Source organism: Anser brachyrhynchus, assembly GCF_964034855.1.
Source record: "Anser brachyrhynchus genome assembly, chromosome: 4".
NCBI classification, from domain to species: domain Eukaryota; kingdom Metazoa; phylum Chordata; class Aves; order Anseriformes; family Anatidae; genus Anser; species Anser brachyrhynchus.
The window spans coordinates 34,213,645-34,235,445 of NC_137698.1; the positions used below are offsets into that span (position 1 = coordinate 34,213,645).

At 36.1% G+C, this 21,801-nt stretch overlaps 1 protein-coding gene across 3 annotated transcripts in view; it reads left to right on the forward strand.

Moving 5' to 3' along the window:
- LRBA (LPS responsive beige-like anchor protein) overlaps positions 1 to 21,801 on the forward strand; it is a 400,077-nt gene that overhangs the window by 143,771 nt on the left and 234,505 nt on the right. For all 3 annotated transcript variants that reach the window (XM_080589383.1, XM_080589381.1, XM_080589382.1), the window contains one exon: positions 20,823 to 20,989. In XM_080589383.1, the coding sequence (XP_080445509.1) occupies positions 20,823 to 20,989 (167 nt within the window). The remainder of the gene's footprint in view (positions 1 to 20,822; positions 20,990 to 21,801) is intronic.

Here is a 21,801-nt window from a genome sequence, read left to right on the forward strand (position 1 = left end):
TTCTGTGAATTACATATATTTAATTTAACTGTTGTGTTTACTCTTAAAAAATGGGGAATTGAATTCAACAAAAATAAGTCTTGGCCTCTAAAATCTGTTGAATATAGATATGAAATAGGCTTATAGCTGTAGGTATTTCATATAATAATTTCCTGTTCTAGTTTTTCTGATGCAAATTAAGTTTATTGCTTTGTAATTATTTAGCAGTATCATGTCAAGATTCTTCCATGTTTTATAATCTGTTGTTTCATTTATATAGTCAATTTAATTTGAAAAATATTCAGGAATGTCATATGGTTATGAGTGTTTTCTGCTCGTTTTTTTACGATCCTAACTGTGTGAGGTTTCAGCTTTTTTTGTTGCTTTTACGTATTTAATACATCTACTTATTTCTCACTTCCTACTAATGATCAACTTTCCTTTGCTTTAAAAACTTTTTATCCCCTTGTGTAAGTATTGTTACAGCTGATTATTTTCACTAGAGATTATCACTGAGTTTAATTAATCTACTCTCCTTCACCCTGGAAGGCTGAATGGAACATGATCCACAAGTCTTGTTGTTTAGCATTTGTAGGTTGTGAAAACCTTAAAGGTAATAAATAAATAAATAAATAAATAAATCTCTGCCAGAAGGAGCCAAAGACTGAATTCCTGTAACCACTTACATTTTACAGTATTGCCCTGCTAGTTTAATGGTTGAATTGAAGCAGAATAGACATGAATACAATGGAGTAATTAGAAGAAAGGAGAGGAGTGTTATATGCTGTTTCTATGCTCTGTATTCTGCTGGATTGATGGCAACAGGCATTCCTTTTGTACTTATCTTTTGCTGTGTCAGTGCATCTTAACTGTTTGTTTTTTTTGTTTGTGAGATCCATAATCACAGGTACCACATAAAATCTAGAATAACCATTAGTGTATGCTTAAAAGACTCAGGCATAAATAAGGTAATGCCTGAACAGTGTTTTATTAGCAGTGGTTTCCATTTGTTGTTTTTGCTTTTTAATTACCAATTTTAAGTAACAGAGCTCCATTTCAAGCTTGCTACTTAACAATTTTGAAAGTATAACTCTCAAAGTAAAATTATTCCCCTCCCAAAAAGAAGTAAAATATAAAAAATATATACTGTGGAATACATCTTCCACAACAGTTGACTTAATGAGCTACTTTTAAGAGGTGGTGTGTTAGGAAATAAGTACAGAATTATGAATGTCTGCTCTCATATTAATATGTGCAGGATTTGTGTATGTCAGTTCCACGCATCACAGATAATTATTTGTGAACACTGTCTTGTGATGGCAATTGCTCAAATACTCAAATGAACATCTTATTAGATGGTGGTATCTTTGAGTGACTTGAACTTTGTTTCGAGTCAAAATCCAAAGTCACTTATGATGTTAACACAATCCACTTGGAAATTCCATGCCTTTTTTATTCATCTACATAATAAAGTTCCTCTTCTGTGCAGATGAATTGTATGCTGAGATGTAAGAATATCTATACTGGGTTAGGCCAAAAGTCCATCAAACTCAGTATCCTATTTTAATCAGCATCGAATAGTATGTACCTAGGGACAAGTGTAAGAACAGTGCAATTATATAGGGATGCTTCCCTGGTTTTACCCAGATGGCAGGGATCACACTTTGCACAAAGATTAGTATGGATTTCACCTATTGTCTTATCCCCCAGTCAGCATTTTTTATGTTTGTGTTTTTTCCTCACTACCCTAAATTATTCAGAACTACCAGGAAAATTTGACTCCAGTCATGTCTAAATATGTTTAATAACACAGTGGGATTTGACTGGTGATTTCCTTCCACTTCAAAGACTATTCTTATTTTAAGCCTGTTTCCTGTGTTTTAATTAATTTTTATCCACACAAGTACGTTCCTTCATACTCTACAGCTTCTTGACTTTCTTTAAATATCTTTTTGGCATTCAAACAGCAGACTTTATAAACTGGATCTTTCTTGTCTGCATCCCCAGTGACTCATTCAAGGAAATGAAGCATGACTTCCCTTTACAATAGCCATCAAGACTCTTGCCAGTGTGTTTATTCCGTTGCTTTTTTTTTTTTTAAACACATCTACTTATTTGTATCTTACAAATTTCAGAGTTCTTGCCATTTAGTTCCCTGCTGTCCTCTGGAGTCCATTTGGCGCATTTCATTCTTCTGGCACTGAGGCAATCCGTACAAGAATGCTGTAGCTAACGGCTCAGCTGCTTTCATCCCCAAGTTCTTGTAGATCACCTGAGTGAATATTGTCTAGTAAATGACAGTTGGTCACTTGCTAGTTGTCTTTTGTAACTTCTCTACTAGCACTTCTCTGTGGTGGTCTTGTGTTCCAAGAGCTCTTTTTATCCTTTGATCATATATTAGCGCTACAGATACCTTAGCAGGCTTCGTTTTCCTGATTTGTTTGAAAAATAACTTATTAGTGCCATTTATGCCTTTTTGCAAGTATTCCTCCAGCTCTTTTGGCCGGCTTCATTTCGTTTTTAAACCTAACGTGCCATAGTTGACACATCTTTCTATTTTCCTTGTTTGAACAGGCTTCTTGAAGAACAACATTTTCTTACAGCCTTACTTTCTCTGCAGTTTAACTATTCCAGCTTTTTTTTGGTCTTTTGAAAAGCCTTTTGATGGGAGGCATACGTTTCCTTTGAACCTCTAATATTGTATCTTTTTATACAGGTTTTTGTGCTGTCCATAAAAACTATTTCTGTGTTTGGCTGCATCTTTTTATGTTCATGATCTAAAAGCTAAGCTAGCTAGCCAAGAAATTTCTTGCTTCAAATTATATGTTCCCATCAGAAATGTTGTTGTTCTCACCTATTCATGAAACATAAATCAGTAGTGTTTACCTTATTTATGTACAGACTTTTGTGGAAGCTTATGCCAGGCAGTGATTCTAAAATGCTGTGATTGAAGTAATAGATTTTGTACGTAGTGTCAATTTCTAACATTGACTAAGCAAGTGTCCTATTGTTGGATAGGAACAACAATAGTTTGATTGGAAACTTTCTTCTAAAATTTCTGTCCAAAGGTAACTTGCATTACTTATGTACTTCAAGAACAATGTTACGGGTTGTTCAGCTTTCAAGAAAAAACACTGATGACAGTATTCATCTCTCCAATGTACTTTCTCGTAGATAGGTTTGACCTAAGTGAGAAAGATATTGTGTTAAAACAATTCTGATATTGGTGCTGACAAGGTCACAGAGATTTACAGTGTCTGAACGCCTGAAGGTGTTTTTTTCTCAGTATTCCAATGGGTAGGTTGTACCTGTGTATTCTGTTCAACTGTAACCTTTATCTAATTTCTTGTTATTTTATGATTATACATTATATATGATATGATATTTGTTATTATATGATGATTATCTTTTGGCTTCAATACTTTTTTTTTCTGTAGCTGTTCTTATTTTTTCGAATCTATTTTTTTATCACATCTCACTTCATTTTCCTAAGATAAATGAGTTTTACTCTTTTATTTTTCTTCTAAAATGGTGTCTGCATATTCTAGATCATCCTAGTAGTTCCACTTTGTGTCTGTTGGAAGATTAATTCCTACTGGAATATGAATGAGTAAGAATAATCACACTCAATTGAGTTTATCATCCTATCTCAAACAGTGGATACTTAGGGAAGAATTTATTAAAAGGGCACGCATAGTAACTTTTTCCCTGACTACACTCTCACACTTGTGCAGTTCAGGGACTTCAGATCCTTGTGGTGCCAGAAATTCTTGCTCAGTATCCCTTAAGGGATCATTCCCTCATTTGCATGGTAAATTCACATAGACTTAATTGTCGCAATACTCTGAAGCAAAGAGTCTCACTGAGTTAACCACAAATTGTACTGGCATCTTAGTTTCACACTTGTGTTATAAAATACCTTTTCTCTGATAGGGACTGGAGTTGGAGGGGGCACAGACAAACCAAAATTTTTTGGACACACTTCATTCATTACACTGATGTTAATAGAATAAAGCGTTTGCTGTTAATAGTTCATGACTTCACACAACCCCATCGCTTAGACGTTTACGGTTGGAGCAACAGTTGGAAAGCTGTCTTCATCTGTGTACTGTAACAAGTGTAAGTGAAGGGTTTTAGTGGTGAGCCAGTGGCTTCTGGGATGAAGTTCAGAAACTCCTGCAGAGGGTTCTTTGCTTCATCATACATATGTGATGAATATATATATATGTATGTATGTATGTATACGCACACACCTGTAATGTTATCTGTACAGAGCAGAGCATCCCTCTTGGATCTTGTTTGAGTAACACAACCTGCTGCTGGTGCTAGTGTGTTGTAGTCGTGGTGTACAGATTCAGCAGATCTATGGTATTATCAATTGATCAGATTTTGCAGATACAGCAAGGCTGCAAGTCCCTAGAGTTTACCAGAACTTGGGAAACTTTCACATGCTACCTTCTCAGCATGTACATGCCCTGTCTTCGGCCTGCTGTTTTCCTGGTGACAATCTTGTAATGAACTATAGAACTCACTCACAAAGGCTTCCTTAGAAAGGGTCCTTTATACCACATGATTTAACAGGGTTCTCCTATTCCTCCTGAGTCCTGTTCTTCACAGTCTTGAAAAATCCTACTTTTACATCGTTATTTCATCTATAGCAGTGATTCCAATTCTGGAGCCTTCCAAAACGTGTTTTAGTGCTGTTGTATTTTCTGATGGAAGACCCAAAACTGCACACAGCATTCCAGATGTGGATACACCAGGAATTTATAAATGCACATTGTTTTTGGTAGTGTTACCTTTTCTTAGTGATTCCTAATTTTTTATTTAATTCCTGCATGTTTGCATATTATCCCATACGAAGCTTACGTTTTCATAAAATTCTCTCTCGTTATACTGAAATCTCATTATGGCAAAAAGGAGGAGTGAAGATAGAGGTGAACTCAAACCCCATTGTTTTAGATGTAAATTCAGATTCTCTCCTAAATTTCTTTTGTCTACAAAGAAGTTCCTGTGTTTTGTTCCTATGATGATTTGATCTTTCAAGGTCCTTCTCCAGTTCCTCACAGCTCCTTCGTGATTTTACAACTCAGAATAACTTAGTGTCAACAACAAACTTTTGTCACTTATGTATTATTCATTCATTCCTGTGATTGTTTATTTATTTTAACATATCTGTTGAACAACCTGAAACCAGAATGAACTGACAGGAATTATAGAGCTAGTGTTAAAATTGGACTAAAACCTTAACGTTATTTTCTTGTCTCTCCTGGAATTAGCTTTTCTTATTCTTGTCATTTACCTTTCTTTTGGCTGCTTTGTTTTGCTGTTCTTTTGTGAAGTTGACCTAGATAAGTGACTATGCCTTCCTAAGGGCTTAATGACTTTTAAAATCCAAGTAGTTTGCTTCCATAACTAGAGAATTTGCACTTACAGATGTTTTAAGAGCTTTGATGTAATAAAAATTTGGGGTATACTTTTGTTGTTGTTATTTGTAAAATTAATATTTGCATTGAGTGTAAAAATACAAATGTCAAAACCCTTCTGAAAAAAAAATATGAATGTAACATGACATGGTAGTTCAAGTTTTTGTATACCTACAGGAACCTGAAAGTACTGTGACACTCTTCTCTGTTTCTGCTAAAACAGAATGGTGAATCAAACAGTTTATAATAACATTAAGTTACAGATGAAACATTTTCAACCAGTCTTTATAATTCCAGAATTACTGGAAGCATTTATGTCTTTGGATTCTTCCATCAAGGCACAGGGAAGTGAATTATTGAAAAGATAAAAATAAATTTGTTTGCTTTCTGTCAGAGTTCATATCCACAGCCAACCTTGATAGAAGACCAGAATGATTTAGACAAGTTTGCTTTGGAGATTCATAACATATGCTTGCTGGACAGAATTGAGTTATCTCTGCTCTGGAGAGTAAGTTATTGTAGCAGGAGCTGACAGAGATGAAGATAACTGAGGGAAATTCAATTACCTTTTAGTGTTTTCCTTCTAATAGGATTCTTAATGTGAAAAAGATCCTTAGATGATGCGCCTATGTTGCTTTGTGAGATCTGCTTTGATACCTGCATCCAGAATAAAGTGAACTCTTCTTTTCAGGCCTCCATTAAGGACGAAATACGCATCTGCTTGCTAAATGGGTGTTAACTTTTGATCCAATACATTGTCATTTGTAGCCCAGATATATTTGGCAGTCTTTTGGCAGTAGCTTTGGATATTCTCTCAAATACAATTTGACTTGTTTGTGGTGTTGTTGTTGTTGTTATTATTATTATTATTATTATTATTATTATGTGAGAAGCATGTTTGTAGCAGGAATGCCGATACTTTCCTTGTATTTTAGTTCAATTCTGCATGTTTAGTTCTTTCCTTTTCCTGGCAAAAGCACTTGAGCTACAAATACTCCTTATGACTGACCTGGGTTCAGGCTGTTGGGCTGAAACCATCCCACTTGGCTACAGATGGATTTCATGTGAAACCTCTGCAGATCTGAATTTACTATAGTTTACTATAGTAAACTAGTGCATACAGGTATTAAGATGTTACTGTTTATGCTACTTATAAAAACTTCCCTTTTTGATAATGGTTAATGGTTGAAATAAAAATTTAGAAGTGAATCTATGAAGCAATCTTATTCTGTAGCTGTATGTATGAAAATCTACCATATACGTTTGCGTACTTGCAATATGCTATCTTTTACTGACCCGTTGAAATACTGTATGTAGCTGAATGCATTTATGTGTATGTCTTCAACTATATTTTATTTTGAATATTCTGAACCTTACCAGCTTTAAAAAATAAAGTTCGCTTTTTAACTGGAGGATTTATTCCAACTGCTTGCATGCTGATATTTCCATAAAAGAGAGAGCAAGTACCTTCATGTTAGATTTATTTGCAACCCTAGAACAGGTTTGGATGTGCCTAAAAGCCATAGCATCCCTGACCTACAGATGTTACTGACTACTTAACTCTTGTGTTGACCTATGGCTTCTTGACTACATCAGGTATAGATACACTTGTTGTTAGCTTGCTTCCAAACAAATAGTAGTATGCATGTTCTCATTTTGTAGTTAAAGCAGTCTCCTCATTTACTTAGGCAAGAGAATGTTTCATTCAACTAGGTTTATTTTTCGATGTTCATGAAGGTGGTCTATGAAAAACAACTTTGTTGGCAATGTAGAAAGTAATATGTATGTATTTCACGTGAAGATACTGAAACATTTAGTCAAGCCCACCAGTACAGTTTGAAGGCATTTAAAATAAAGGTTTTCAATGTTACTTTTATTTCTTAGTCACATAGGTTATTTTTCTCATTCATTTATTATAATATTATTGAGAAAGTAGTGGCAAATATTACATCTAGTGTAATAGTCATCCAGAGTCGATATTTCTTATTCCAATGCAAGTTTCATTCTTTCATTGAGAATACTTTGTTCTGAATACAAAATGTTGTTGTTTTGCTGAAATATACTTCTGTGAGTGATGGTTGTAGAGACAGTAATTGTTTGAAGAAGGATTTTGCAAATAAATTGTGAAAACATCTTTATCTTATGATAGATACATACTGCTTGAAGTCAGTCTGGGATCCAGGGGGGAACATGGCGGAAAACTGGAAAGCGCTGATGGACAGTATTCCTGTTAACTTTTTATAACAGTAGCCTTTTATTTCTGAGTAGACCTAAACAATTTTCCAGGAAAGGAAACAACGCTAATCCGAATTCTTAATAGCAACTGACAAGTCTTTTCACATTGCAAAACAGGGGGGTAGGATAGGCAGTTCAGCTTTCCATCTTAACTTTCCTGGGTTAGATTTTTAAATGGAAATCACTATAATAGATTTTTTAAAAATCTTTTTCTCCCCCCCCCCGCCGATTATTTAAAAAAAAAGGTTTACAGAAAGAGTCCACCTACTGATTTTCCACTCTCAACTATACAGGAAAAAAACTGAGCCAATCCACCAATCCTGTTGTAAAGAGATGGTCTTAGGTTATGAAAAGGAAGCCCTGTCAGTTAAGTCAGTCTTCAGATGATCACTGTGTTAGGGAAGACGCCAAGTGACTTAGAGAGACCTCTCGGTTTCACTGTTAATCTGAAGTCCTATTAGAAGTGTCAGAGTCAATTCTTAATGAGTCTTACTGTTTAGAAGAATAAATTGTTCTTGCTATTCTGTTTTGCATAAGGAACAATATGGGTTTCCTGATACTTTCCTCACCACTCCTTCTCCTTCCCAACTTTTTCCTCCTTACATGTCTACATTTCTTTTGTTCATTCACTTTTTAAAAAAATATGTCTTCAAAGATCTCTGGCATTCTAGAAAAAAAAAAGATAAAAAATGGCTATTTCTTGGAAATAGAGCTTGGAAGGAGATGATAGTGACTATAAAGATGAGCAGTCCAAGTGCTTTGGATATCATACTTTTTTTTTTCTTTGTGCCTTAGTGTCAAGAAACTGTTTCTTGTCAAAAATTCTTTAAATTATGGGTCTAAGTAGTAATGCCAAGGTTATGGCATCATAAATAATAACTGATGTAATCTTTTTGGATTTCATCAAGGCTTTTGATATTGTTTCTCACAGTATCCTTCTGGACAAAGTGTCCAGCATACAGCTAGCCAAGCACATAATGCGGTGGTTAAACAATTGGTTGATGGGTTGAGCTCAGAGGGTTATTGTAAATGGGGTTATATAGGCCTGGTGGCCGGTCAGTAGTGGGGTTCTGCAGGGCTCCTGTTTAGGGCCAGTTTTCTTTAATGTTTTTATAAATGTTCTGGATGACACCAGACTCAAAAGTGTACTAAGTCTGCTGACGATACTAACTTGAAAGGAGTTGTTGACTCCCTTGAGAGCAGAGAGGCCTTGCAAAGAGATCTTGATGGACTAGAGGGCTGGGCAGTCGCCAGCTGCATGAAGCTTAAAAAGAGCAAGTACCAGATTTTGCACCTAGGATGGAGTAGCCCTGCCTATGCATACGGACTAGGGGATGAGAGGCTGGAGAGCAGCCCTGTGGAAAGGCATCTGAGGGTTCTGGCTGGTGGTAAGTTGAGTCAACAGTGTGCCCTGGCAGCCAAAAGGGCCAGCTGTACCCTGGAGTGCGTCAGACACAACATGGCTAACTGGTCAAGGGAAGGGATTGTTTCACTCTGCTCTGTGCTAGTGTGGCGTCACCTCGAGCACTGTGTGCAGTTTTGGGTACTGCAATATAAGGACACAAAACTGTTAGCTTCCAAAGGAGGCCTATGATGATGGGGAAAGATGTATGAGGAGTGGCTCAAGTCCCTTGGTTTGTTCAGCCCAGAGCAGAGCAGGCTGAGGGGAGGCCTCATGGCGGCCTGCAGCTCCCTCACGAGGGGAGCGGAGGGGCAGGCGCTGAGCTCTGCTCTCTGGGGACAGCGACAGGACCCAAGGGAACGGCATGGAGCTGGGACAGGTGAGGGTCAGGTTGGCTCTTTGGAAAAGGTTCTTCACCGAGAGGGTGGTTGGACACCAGGACAGGCTCCCCAGCCTTGGTGTCACAGTGCTGAGCCTGCTGGAGTTCAAGAAGCTTTTGGACAATGCTCTCAGACGTATGGGCTGATTTTTGGGTGGTCCTGTGTGGAGCCAGGAGTTGGACTTGATGATCATTATGGGTCCCTTCCAACTGAGGATATTCTATGATTTTGTTTCTATAATAGATTTCGAGATGTTCATACTTCCATCTTTTTTTTTTCATGTCTGTTTTTGCAGAAACATGAGATTTAAATCTCATAAAACTATCCTGAATTGTGTGTTGCCTACAGAGCAATTTGAGATTCCATCTTTAGTGGTCAGTAACGATTCTTGCCTGAGAAACATTTTGTAGAGGTGACAGACAAAGTGAGCAAAACACTCAATTGTTGTATGGGTTATTATGTTTTAGAGAATACTTGGAAATTATGAAACCAATTTTGTCATAACTTGGGATTGGAGGTTTATAATACTCTGTCAGGGTGCCTTGAGATCTGGCAGTGCCCTGCAGAGAGGGTAAGTTGGGCACCCACTGCAGTACCACGGCTGCCGAAGCAGGGCCTCATCAACTGTCCCTATCTACCACCAACCACAAAGAGAGCAGGGCAATCCCAGCGGATGGCAGCCATGGCCCACTGGCTATGACCCCTTGCTATAAGGCAGGGCCAGCCTGAGGCTGGGAAGCCTGCCTGCCCTGTGACTGAGGGTCTGGGAGGATCAGGGAACCCATGACAAGGTGGTGGGGCACCACTAGGACTGGGCCATGGTCTCTGGCCAGCCTGTGGGGCAGTCTTTCTGCTGTCACCAGTGGGACAGGGCCACTCTTGGCTGGCTTTGTATAGGCCTTCAGCCGTGGAAGAACCTCACATATGCCACCCACAGACACCTGTAAGTTGATATAGACTAATGTCTGTATCATTAGTCCTGAGCATGTCTAACATTTACAGAAGAGGAAGTTGGATATTCTGACTTCTGAAATATTGTTGCTTATTTTTTCCTACACCGCCTGCAAGAAACTCCACATATTTCATTTCTAAGCAGTTGTTGATAGCCTTGAAGACAGCATCACCCATCTTGGCATTGAACCAATACAGTTTTGCAAGGCAATTTCATATGGTCAGTGGCAGAGGAGGAAGGAACATTTCTCAGATAATTTTTAAATGGCAGTAGTTTGAAGCTACTCATGAACTTGAACTATTAAAATTAGTCAGAACTAGATTATTGGCTAGAGTGTAACAGAAACGGTTAAAGTATATAAAAAATGCTGTTGCTTTGCTTTTTGGTATGTTCAGTAATTCACATGTGTTTTATATAAAATGTTCTAAATAATTTCAGTAGGGTTTTTTCATTTTTTGCATGCTTGGTGGAAGCTGGTGATTTTGATTAGTCACTATACTTTCTTTCAATACTTATAATATTAACGAGCAAACAAATTCAAATCAAATTCCAGATTCTTGTTTTAAAATTCCTCATTATTGGTGTTGCTTTTTTATCCTTTGTGGCTGTTTTTGCTCCCTTCTTGAACTGTGTTATGTTTAAAGTTTACTGTTTTACATTGAATTAAAGTCAATTGATGAAATCTAGTTAAGGAGGATTTTCACAGTTGTACTGTGTAATCTGTCTTGTGCCATTTCAGCAATGTCCAATGAGTTCAGCTGTATGTAACAAATGCTGATACTATTATCCAGGGCCAATATTAAAATGCCTTCATGGTGTTTTTATTTTTGGGGGGGGGGGGGGAGGGAGGAGGTGAAACAAAGGCAAAAACCCCTCACTAGCTAAACTGAAACAAAGCCAAAAATAGAACTTGACAAGAACATCAGACCCTTGGAATAGAAGGTTTCGCAAGTTCTTTTGTTTAATAATGAAATGGGAAATAAAGATAAATGGACTAAAGTTGCGACAGGGGAGTTTTAGGTTGGATGTTAGGAAGTACTTCTTTACCGAAAGGGTTATTAAGCATTGGAACGGGCTGCCCAGGGAGGTGGTGGAGTCACCATCCCTGGAGGTCTTTAAAAGACGTTTAGATGTAGAGCTTAGGGATATGGTTTAGTGGAGTACTTAGTGTTAGGTCGGAGGTTGGACTCGATGATCTTGAGGTCTCTTCCAACCTAGAGAAATCTGTGAATCTGTGAATCTGGATCTGCTACGTTCTTCTTACATAAATGAATATGTGTATGGGGTATTAATTCATTTTTTTTTAAACAGTGAAAACAAAGGATATTTTCTGTACAAACTGCATAGTGCTTCACAGTACTTTTTCTGAAGGTAGCATCTGTGGCGCTTAAAATACTGACTCTTGCATCACTGCAGTCTTCTCATTTAAACCAAGTGAACAAGAAAACATAAATCTTAAAGCAATTCTTATGGAGTATTTTTAGTCCCTTGTTCCATATTGTTCAGTATAAGGTTCTAGAGTTGTATGAGTGGATGTTTTTAACTCAGAATGCTGTACAATAAAGCAGAGTACACTGTCATCTCACATTCTGAATAGTCAGAATATTTCAGGTGCTGTCTTTTTATGGATAATAAAAATCACACATTAGTTTTAATGAGAAATTAAATTACCATCTCCCAACAATTTTTAGAGCCAACTATGTCAACCTTTCAAGGGTGGTAGAACTTTTTATGAATAAAATGTTAATTGAAAAACAAACGTATTCATACCTATCTCATTCTGTTCTGAACATCCAAAATTGTGTTACATAAATGCAGAAGAGCAAATCACAAAGAAAAAAACATCATTCAAACTCCTGTGCTAGTAGGAAAGAAATATAAAAGACAGACTACTGAAAGAAAAGCAAAGGGAAAAATGAAGTTAAAATAATCTACTTTTTATGGTTTGACGCTATAGGAATTCTGACAGGAAGTTTTAAGTTAAGGCAGAGGTTAAGCTGAAGCTGGGATTGTGACTGCTTAATGTGTTTCCAAGGTAAATGGGTGGGAATGATTCTGAAAATAACTGCTATAAAAGACCATATTTAATCATCCTTCTCAGATGATTCTGGATTTTTTTTGATCTTTGCAATTCCATCATGTTAATCAAAGTGTTCTGCTTTTAAAATAATTGGTCACTGAAAAAATAATTTTTTCAGAAGTCTTAGCTTGCCATAATGTAAGGAATAAGTTTGGAGTGAAAGTGAGGATCTTGAGGATTGTTCAACAGCACTGAACTTTTTATTTTTAATTAGACTTTTGAATAAAATCCCCTACAATCCTTCATTTTTTTCCCCACAGATGCTCTGATAACCATTTGAACTTCCTCTGACAAAAGAAGTCCTTAACACTTAATAACTAATTAAAATGTTTCTGCAGATGCAGATGAAGGGGCAGTAACTTAATGACAGAAACTACTTATTTTTTTCCTGTGTGTTGAAGGGGAAAAGCTTTGCCAGCAAACGTGTTTGTCCTACTTAGCAGTGTGTGTTGCTCAAGGATATGTGCTACTCAAGGTGATCATTCTCCTGTGTGAGGTAAAGGTCCTGAACTGTCAGAAATCATGTCCACTAAATTTGCTCTTGGAGTAAGCATTTTAGAAGCTGGTGAAGGACAGATAGGTTACTTTTTGGGTCACGAGTTCATGTTCATTTCTTAATGTTTTGTAGATGAGGTCTTACAAAAGGTTTGCCAAATATGCAACAGAATACTTTTAAAGCTCCTTCTGTCACTACTGCAGAATATGTGATCTACCACAATTACCATCCTTGCGTATACCTTGATTTTATTGTGTGCTGATGGCATTTCTCCCTTTTTTTTTTTCCTTATGGTATAGTGAGTACTAAACTAGTATTTAGAATAGAATACCTTCAGAACATTCCTTGGATTCTGTTGTCAGAGAAATGAGATTTTGTCATCAGAAAAAATTAATGGAAACGTAAACTACAAATATATATATATTTTTTTGCATTTAGCACCAGAATTGACATCGTAAGGAGTCCGGTCAGGTCTGAAACCAACTTGGTATTCAAAGTACTGACTCTTTATTAGAGATGTACTTGTCATTGGCATGTAAGCAGTCATGGCAAGATAGGAAACTTACGCCTAAATGTCTTGCTACTTCAGATTAATATGGTTTCTTTGTTCTTTGCTCATAAGCCCTATATAGGAATATACATTCCTGTAAGGTAAGAATTGAGACAATTAACATAAGTTGTATTAAATTCTAGTATAGCTAAATATTTGTAGCTGTATGATTGATAGCTATAGAAGCAAAATAATTTTATCTTGTGCAGACAGCTTTCACTCTGTTATAGCCAGAGGCCAAAGCCACATTTATGAATCAAAATTGCACAAGCTATTTTCTAGTAAGGTTCCAAAATATCTTTTGGCTTATCTTCTTGTTACCTGGATTAATTTGGCTGGATTTTTTTGTTGTTCTTTGTGGCCTCAGAGGTCGACTAGAATAATTACTTTTCTTGTTTTGGGAAAGAATGGAAGGAAAAAGCTTTTCAACATAAAACATTTAAAAATCTTGCCTCACTTTATTTCCAGTTTTCAAAATTTCCATTTTTTCCATGCTTCAGGGTAGTAAACTTTCCCCTCTGTCAGAAAAGTACCTTTTGCCCTTCTTAGAAAACTGATTCTGAATTAGTCTGACACACAACTTGTGAAATTATCACTCTTTATGTAGAACCTTTAAGAGCTTTTTAATTAATAAGTGACACTGTTCAAAAATACTCAGTATTATCTTTCCCCTGTTCTTAGAGACTTCCTTTAAGGTTTAACTGTGCCTTCTGAACTGCACTTGACTGTTCAAGCATCGATCTTGTGCCAAGACTTGGTGCTGCAAGTTGTAAAAACTATGGTAGCAGAAGGATGTCTGGAAATCTGAATCCTTGAACAGTAAATATTTGGGGCCAAAATTGCTGGGCTACTTTGTTACCTGCCTTACAGATAATAAAGGTCCTCATTGTGTCTCAGTAGAGCAGGGCAATTGGAGAGGTTGTGGTGACAGTTGGTGAATGAGGACTTTTCAGAGCTTTAGTTTGAACAGAAAGAAAAGCTGCCGAGTACGGAGACTAGGTTTGGTATTTTCCCTAGGCCAGTCGCCCCTACACCCTTGGAGTCTGTAAGTATTGTATTTCTCTTATGGCTGTTAAGAATTGCTCACGTATCTTTAACTACTGGCTGCAGACAAGGTAACAAGCTAATACAGCTTTGCTTTGATTAAGTGATACAGGTCTTTGTATTTGGCCCACCTTGAGACATATATGTCTACTTTCACATGATTAAAAAAAAGGTCTCCTCCACACCTTCCCCTTTTTTAAAACTTAAGTTGTATAGAAATTACGATATGAAAAGACTGCAAAACCAAGTATCCAGCAGTTTTCAAAAATCAGAGCAGTGTAACCATAATTTAACCCTCACTAAGAATGTGTAGTGAAGTCTTAAATCATGTAAATATTTCTCATTTGTTGCAGAGACTGGATGTTCCTTATAAAATAAATGACTTTTTTTAGTTCCAGAAATTTTTCATGGATCAGATTCATGTGTTGCATCAGAGTAGAAGTTTAGTGAATATAGTACTAATCTGCTTGAGCAGGGTGGTGTCACAAAGTTGATGCAGTATGGTTGGAAACAGTTTAAACTCTTCACTGATCATCAATGGCTCTTTGCTAAACATCTGATCTGAGAGCACAGCCCCACCTATGCAGAAATGCTGAGCTTTACAATTTCTAGAGCATAGCATTGATTATTTCTAGCTTGACAAATACATTGTACCTGGAAGATAAAGACCCAAGGGATCTCAGATGTGATGCCCAGGAGTAATGATTTCAGCATCTTGGCCTGTTTTAAACAAGAATAGCATGAAGAGACTGCAGACATAAACTGGATTTGCAAATGAGAGAGGGGAAAGTGTCGTAGTATGTGCTTTGAGATTTGCATGCAAAGCATTTGGGCATATATATGATAAGAACTGGCTTCCTGGGTTAAAAAGGAACATTTCTCTTGGTATATTATTTGTGAAAATGGTTAGCAGTGATGCTTAGAGAGTTAGAATACTGAAATAATGTAAGGCATATATAGCTCTTAGCAAGGAGTAAGATCTTGTACTTGTTTGTGTGAAGTCTTTAACTCTGATTCAAGGGTGCGTCTGTTGCAAAAATAACAGCCAATTAGTTGAGAATCAAAATTAAAAAAATAAGAAACAAAATAAGGAAAAGGTATATGGTACTGCAGAAGAAAACTGATGTTATTTATTTCTGTTCTTTACTATTTATATATTGTTAGTTATATTTACATCCAGTTGTCTTGTTAGTTCAGTTCCTTTACCTACTCTGCTAAATAGGGTTAATTTGAAAGATACAATCTTTGGTAAAAGTGCTGTTGCTTAGTGTTTAGTTGGGTTTTCTAAAGCTTAATACTGTGAGACTTAAAGGTAAAAAATAAAGCTGTTGACTCAGTGCAGATTAAAACCAGATGTCTCTTGAGATCCTTGCCTTTCTCTCTAATCACGAACCCAAATTAACTGACTGTGGTTGGTAGTTTTTTTTTTTTTTTTTTCTCTTCTGGTCATGAACATAGTGTTACCAGTTTGTTTGGTGTGATCTAATCAACAGCATTTTTTCCTGTCTTTGAAATTTTTAAATGTGTGGGGGTTTTTGTTGTTGTTTTTTTCTCCCCACCCGGAACGTCTGGCACGTTCCAGGAATGTCTAAGAAAACACATTTTAAATTTGTGTTTTGTTTTGTTGCACATTTATATTAGAAGCAATTGATTTAGATTCAGATTCTTTTTAATCTTCAAATCAGATAAGAGGCTGGAAAAGTGGATAAATGAGGTTTGGAAGACTATAGGTTGCTGAGATGAGAAGCCATTGCATTGTGTTCAGTCCATTAAAACAAGAAGAAATAGAAGAGATATTTTGATAAGTGTTCTGCTGGTGTTAACCTTGATGGCTATTATCGGGGGGATGATGCTATATCTATTTCATTGGCTTAAGCTTTTTTCATGCTGAGAGAAATCAATACTTTGAGTCGTTGGATGACAGAGGCATCACTTCAGAATTGACGGTGGCTGTCAGACGTTGTCATTGGTTGACTTTTGTTTGCTGTTGAGGTTTTAAGCTTTCATTTTTCTAAGTCTTATTCAGGAGCCTTTGTAAGATTTCCCTGGGTAGCATTTTTAGTCCAGACTTTAAACTTCAGGCCAAAGGTCAAGTGCAAAGATCTTTGAAAGCAGAGGATTGAGGAGCTCCTTCATTTACTGAAATATCCTTATTTGTAGGGAATTTGCATTAGTGGCAAGGCTGTGCGTTATCTTATGGATGACTTTTCCTCTGAAATGACACCCACAGAGATGGGCTGTTCACAAAGCAAGTAGCTTTTAGCCAAATTAGACAAAGGAACTGGCATATGTCAAAGTGTTCAGTGATCTGAGTTGATGAATAAAAATAAAAAAAGGTGCGATATTGATTTTTTTAAAAAACTACACCATTAAACTTACACATAGTTTGTAGAAAGCATTATATTGTAATTTTGAGACTGCAAAGTTGTACATGCAAATGTTACAATGAAGAGGAAATCTTTCACTTTTAGCTTTAATTGACATTTTTATAAAGATCAAAGATAAAAACAGTTCTAAAAATACTGGATTACTCCTTTTCAGTGTAATACAGAGAGGCAGAATATGCTAATTCATCTTGATTATTTTATGTTGTAATAGTCTGCATACAAAATATAGTGTATTTTTGTATCTGAATCTTGCCTTTGGATGACCTTGTGCCCCTTTAGAATTACTGTTCCTCAAAAACAAATCTGCAGATAACCTACATGTTCAAATAGCCTGCAGTCTAGTTCAAGGAGGGAACAGGAGAGGGGAAAAAAATCTCTCTTCCTCTCTGTGATAATGACAAGGAGGAGAAGGTTTTTGTTCTATCCTGGATGAAGGGTGGAGAACGAAGGGTCTCCCCCCTGCTCCATGTTATATCAAAGGATTCTGCTTCATAAACATGCCCCACGTACCATTTTAATTAAAGACTTTTTTTGGTAGATAACCTGTGGAGTGGATATATGAATATATATTTTTCTCCTTTCAACATTTTTGTTTCATGAGTGTGACTGTGCAATTGCTCCACAGTACTTTTGCGATTATACTTTCATTATATACTTTCCCAAACAGGTAACAAAAATTATGTAGGCCAAACGGTAATGGAAGGAGGGTTTGCCGATTCCTTTGTGTGTAACTGTGTATCTAATTGTAAAACCATATTCAAGCATGACAGGATGCATATTGCAAGTGCAAGAAACCAAATAATAACAGAAATAAAACTGTACAAATCAATTTTTGAGCTTGTGCACAAACAGAAATCAAGCTGAACTTTTGTTTTACATAAATAGAATGATTGGGATTTAGTGTGAAGTATTATTATATACCACTTGATATCCTGGTATTTTATGCCTGGTGGTAGCAGATAAGATGAACATGGAGGCATCTGGAAAATTAAAAAAAAATACAACAGAGAAACAGGGAGACGTTTAGTGCTTTTAGAACAGTCCAGCGTGACTGGCTCCTTTGGGATGGATCTCTCTGTCTTGTGCAGTGGAGCCACCGTCTTTCTCTCGTACATTAATAATTATTTGAGGCTGAAAGAGAGAGAGAGAAAGATCTTGTCTTTTTCTGAAGATTGAGCATTTTTATTGGGTGAGAACTACTGAACAATTAACGAGTCATCTGTAAATTAACAAGTCACCTGCATGACCAAAGAGGTCTATTAAAGGATATTGAGAAAAGAACTCTGACAGAGTAGACCACTCAAGTGACAGAATAGGTCAGCAACAGCCAGTGAACTTCCCAGTGAAAACTAAGGTTTAAAATTCACTAAATATTAATTTTTCTATACTAGTAAAATTTTAGGGTTATGCCTTCCAGGAAAGCCAAAGGATGTTTTAGGAAGAGATGACATGTTAAACCAACGTTCTTGCAAAACTTTCTTAATGTTAGTAACTATGCATATGCACCTGCCAGTATCTGATAGAAATGTGGCTTCTTCCTGTTCTTGTTTGCAAAATATTTTTGTGGTAAAGTGTGTGCTATGGTTAAGAGTCCCTCCTGGAGTGATGTTATAATTCTATGAGATTGTTGCGTATGGGAATCTCTCAGTTCTGGTGGGTAGTTGCAAATTTTTGTTCATAATTCATTTGCTGAAAAGTGGAGTTCAATACATCTCAGTTTTGTAACAGATGGATTCTGTTTTCATGGAAGTTGTCAGGACAACAAAATGCCATTTTTCCTTCATTTAAATGTCACACCTACACTCTGAAAATCTTTGGTATTTAATGAACAATGTGTTAAAAATTACATTGTAAAGAGACTTTTTTTTTTTATAAAGAGGTACAAGTTCATTATATCTTTTACAAAGCATTCTAGTTTGATTTCCATTTTATCATGTTTTAAGGTCAAATGTGACTTTAATGTTCCATAAAGAGACAGAGATTGATAATGGGGAAAGAATAACCCTCTAATGTGATTTATATCTATGGATTTTATGTCAGATATGAAAAGTTGCTGTTCAAATTGTAAAGGAGGATCCATTAAAGAGCACTTTAAAACATTTTACTACTTAGCTTACCTTATACACTTGTTTTTAGAATTCTGCCCTTTCAAGCAACTTAAAAATAACAGCTTATCAAACATTTACAAAGTGCTGAAAAGAACTCAGAATCATCATGGGTGCAAAATAGATTTTGATGTATTGGAAAAGACAGGTGTATTTATAAAGGGCTAGAAAAATCTTGTTTAGTGTTGGTTATGATTTAGCCATCTTATATTTTTGTGAAGAGGGGGTGGCAGAGTGCTTCACGTGTGAGTACAAAAGCCAATTTTTGATGTCTCATTGACTTGGAAAGTCAGCTGCTTATTCTTCACTCTTTCTGGATGTCTGTTCATCAGGTGAGCATTGCTCTGAGCTGTGGGAAAAATTAGGAGGAAATGTGTAAATATATTAGAATTGTTAAAATAGGTCTTGAAAATGTGTTCATCTGTTGGTACTTTTTTTTAATCTAATGTCTGTGAAAATCTACACAATCCCGAATTTTATTTCACTTGTCTTTTTCCACATTTCTTCCTTTCTTTTCCTCATTTCATATGAGTGAACCTATTTATATATATATATATATACAAATAAAATCTGTAACCTGTTTTCTTATTTGCAAATTTTTTCTGTTAGATATTTTGTACAGATAGATTTGTATAGAAAGAGTATTGCTACTGTTTTAAACATAAAAATTGGTATGATATTGTGCTGTTATCTAAGCCCTAAGCAATAATTGTACTAGTGTCTGCATCAGCTGTGCTTCACAAAGAAGAAGCAATTTTTTTTGTTGTTAGACAGACATTTGTGTCCATTCTACTAACTAGATCATAGAGTAATCCAATCATTGACAAAGGCTGAAATGCTTTGTCTGGCATATGTGATCTGTGGAATTGCCAGATGAAAACTGAAATTAGAAACAGGGCGTGCTGAAGTGGGGAAAAGCTTTTATTGTTTCCTTACCAATATTTGAACTTGTTCTGTGTCTTCACGCACAGTGGTTTGATGAGGGGAGGATCTAAATTTGGTGCCCATTTTTTGAGTTCTCTATTAATAGACACATTTACAGAAGATCAAGAAAAAAACAAAATGATAGAAAGTGTAGCAAAGAATCTTCTGTGGTTTTGATTTCTGTTTGTATGTGTGCCTTTCAGTTCTTATTTGCTAGTTTTAAGTTTTGAGTGCCTTGGAAGATTGAATATACTTATACAACAGGTGTAGTACAGATTTAAAAAAACAAAAAGCTTTCCTCTGCTGGCCTGCTAATATGCTAGATGTAAGGAAGCCATCTGGTGAAGACAATTCAGTCTTTGTATGCGTTTAGTCTCCTGCCCAGCTGAAGATATGCAGATTTTCTCCATAGCTTTTATAGTTGTATATTTATATAAATAACAACAAATGGTTGGCTACGCAAATCCCATGGACAGTCATGGAAGTGAAGTAGACAGCTACCTGGCAGTCATGATTCTGAAACTTGCTTCTCTGTTTACTATTCACTTTGTGGTAAAATAGAAGTGGTTGCGCCTATGTATTTTATTATGCAATCAGGACACTAACCCGTTGGTGTTTTCCAAATCTTGAGTGTGTAAGGTTAAAGAATTGATGACAAACCAAAATCCTCTGCTTGACTCTAAAAACAGATTTACTGTGGGCAGGTGCGTAGTGCCTCAATTCTCAAACCTGTAAAATGGGGTTTATTCTTAATTCTCTAAGTGTTTTTTTTTTTTATAAGCGATCAACTATGATGTGCTTAAAGTTCCTACAGGTGGTATAATTTAAATGCGAAGTAGTAAAGTTTTTATTTTCTTCTTAGTCACTGTGTGCCCAGTATTCTGCTGACAAGCGGGAAGAAGAAAAAATGTGTCATCATTTGATAACAGCAGCTAAGTACCGAGACCAAGTGACTGCAACTCAACTAATACAGAAAATTATCAACATCCTGACAGACAAGCATGGAGCCTGGGGAAGCTCTGTGTCAAGGTAAATCATTTTTAAAATATTTTTTAGAATTGGGATATGCTCAGCTATAGTCAGATGATTTTGAATTAATGTCTTATGGACAAATTTAAGGGTAAAGAAATTTTTTATTTTTTAAAGAAAATGATAAAAGGTAAAATTAACATGTTTTCTTTAGTATAAGTGGATGTTGGAGAGCTACTGTTTGTTAGAGCAGTAAAATAAAAAGCGATTCTCTCGTGGCTTTAAAGTTTTGCTATGATGATGTGATAGAATTGATTTTGAATTTCCAATTTTACCACTAGCATATATTTGAAAAATAATTTTTAACTAGTCAATATTTTTCTAGCTTTCTTCATGGTGCATTATGTAGCTCAGGGTTGAACCACAGTTTAGTATGTTACTTGTTTTCTTTTCTTCCAAACAAAAATAAATTAATAAATAAATGAACACCTTTTTAAATTAAAGGGAAACTATGAGTTCTGTATTAGTAATTTCAAGGTGAAAACAATACCACAAAATCTATTATCTTGTTGGAATTCTCGGTATGTGCCTTGATTACGATGATAGCTGTTTAACTTGCTTAGCACAAGTCACAGCCAAAGCTTCGTTTGCAAATCTAAACTATGAATTTAAGTCCTTGTGCTGAATCCGTAAGTAAGGCTTAAGAATTCCTGGAACATATTTAGGCTAGAGTATAACCAGATTGAGTATGCTATTATGTTGATACTGTTATTTATATGCAATGGAATAATAAGCACGAGCGAGATATGAGCGAGACATACTGTTATTTCACAACTGTCTTTGTTCATTGTTCAGTTACTGCTTATTTTCTG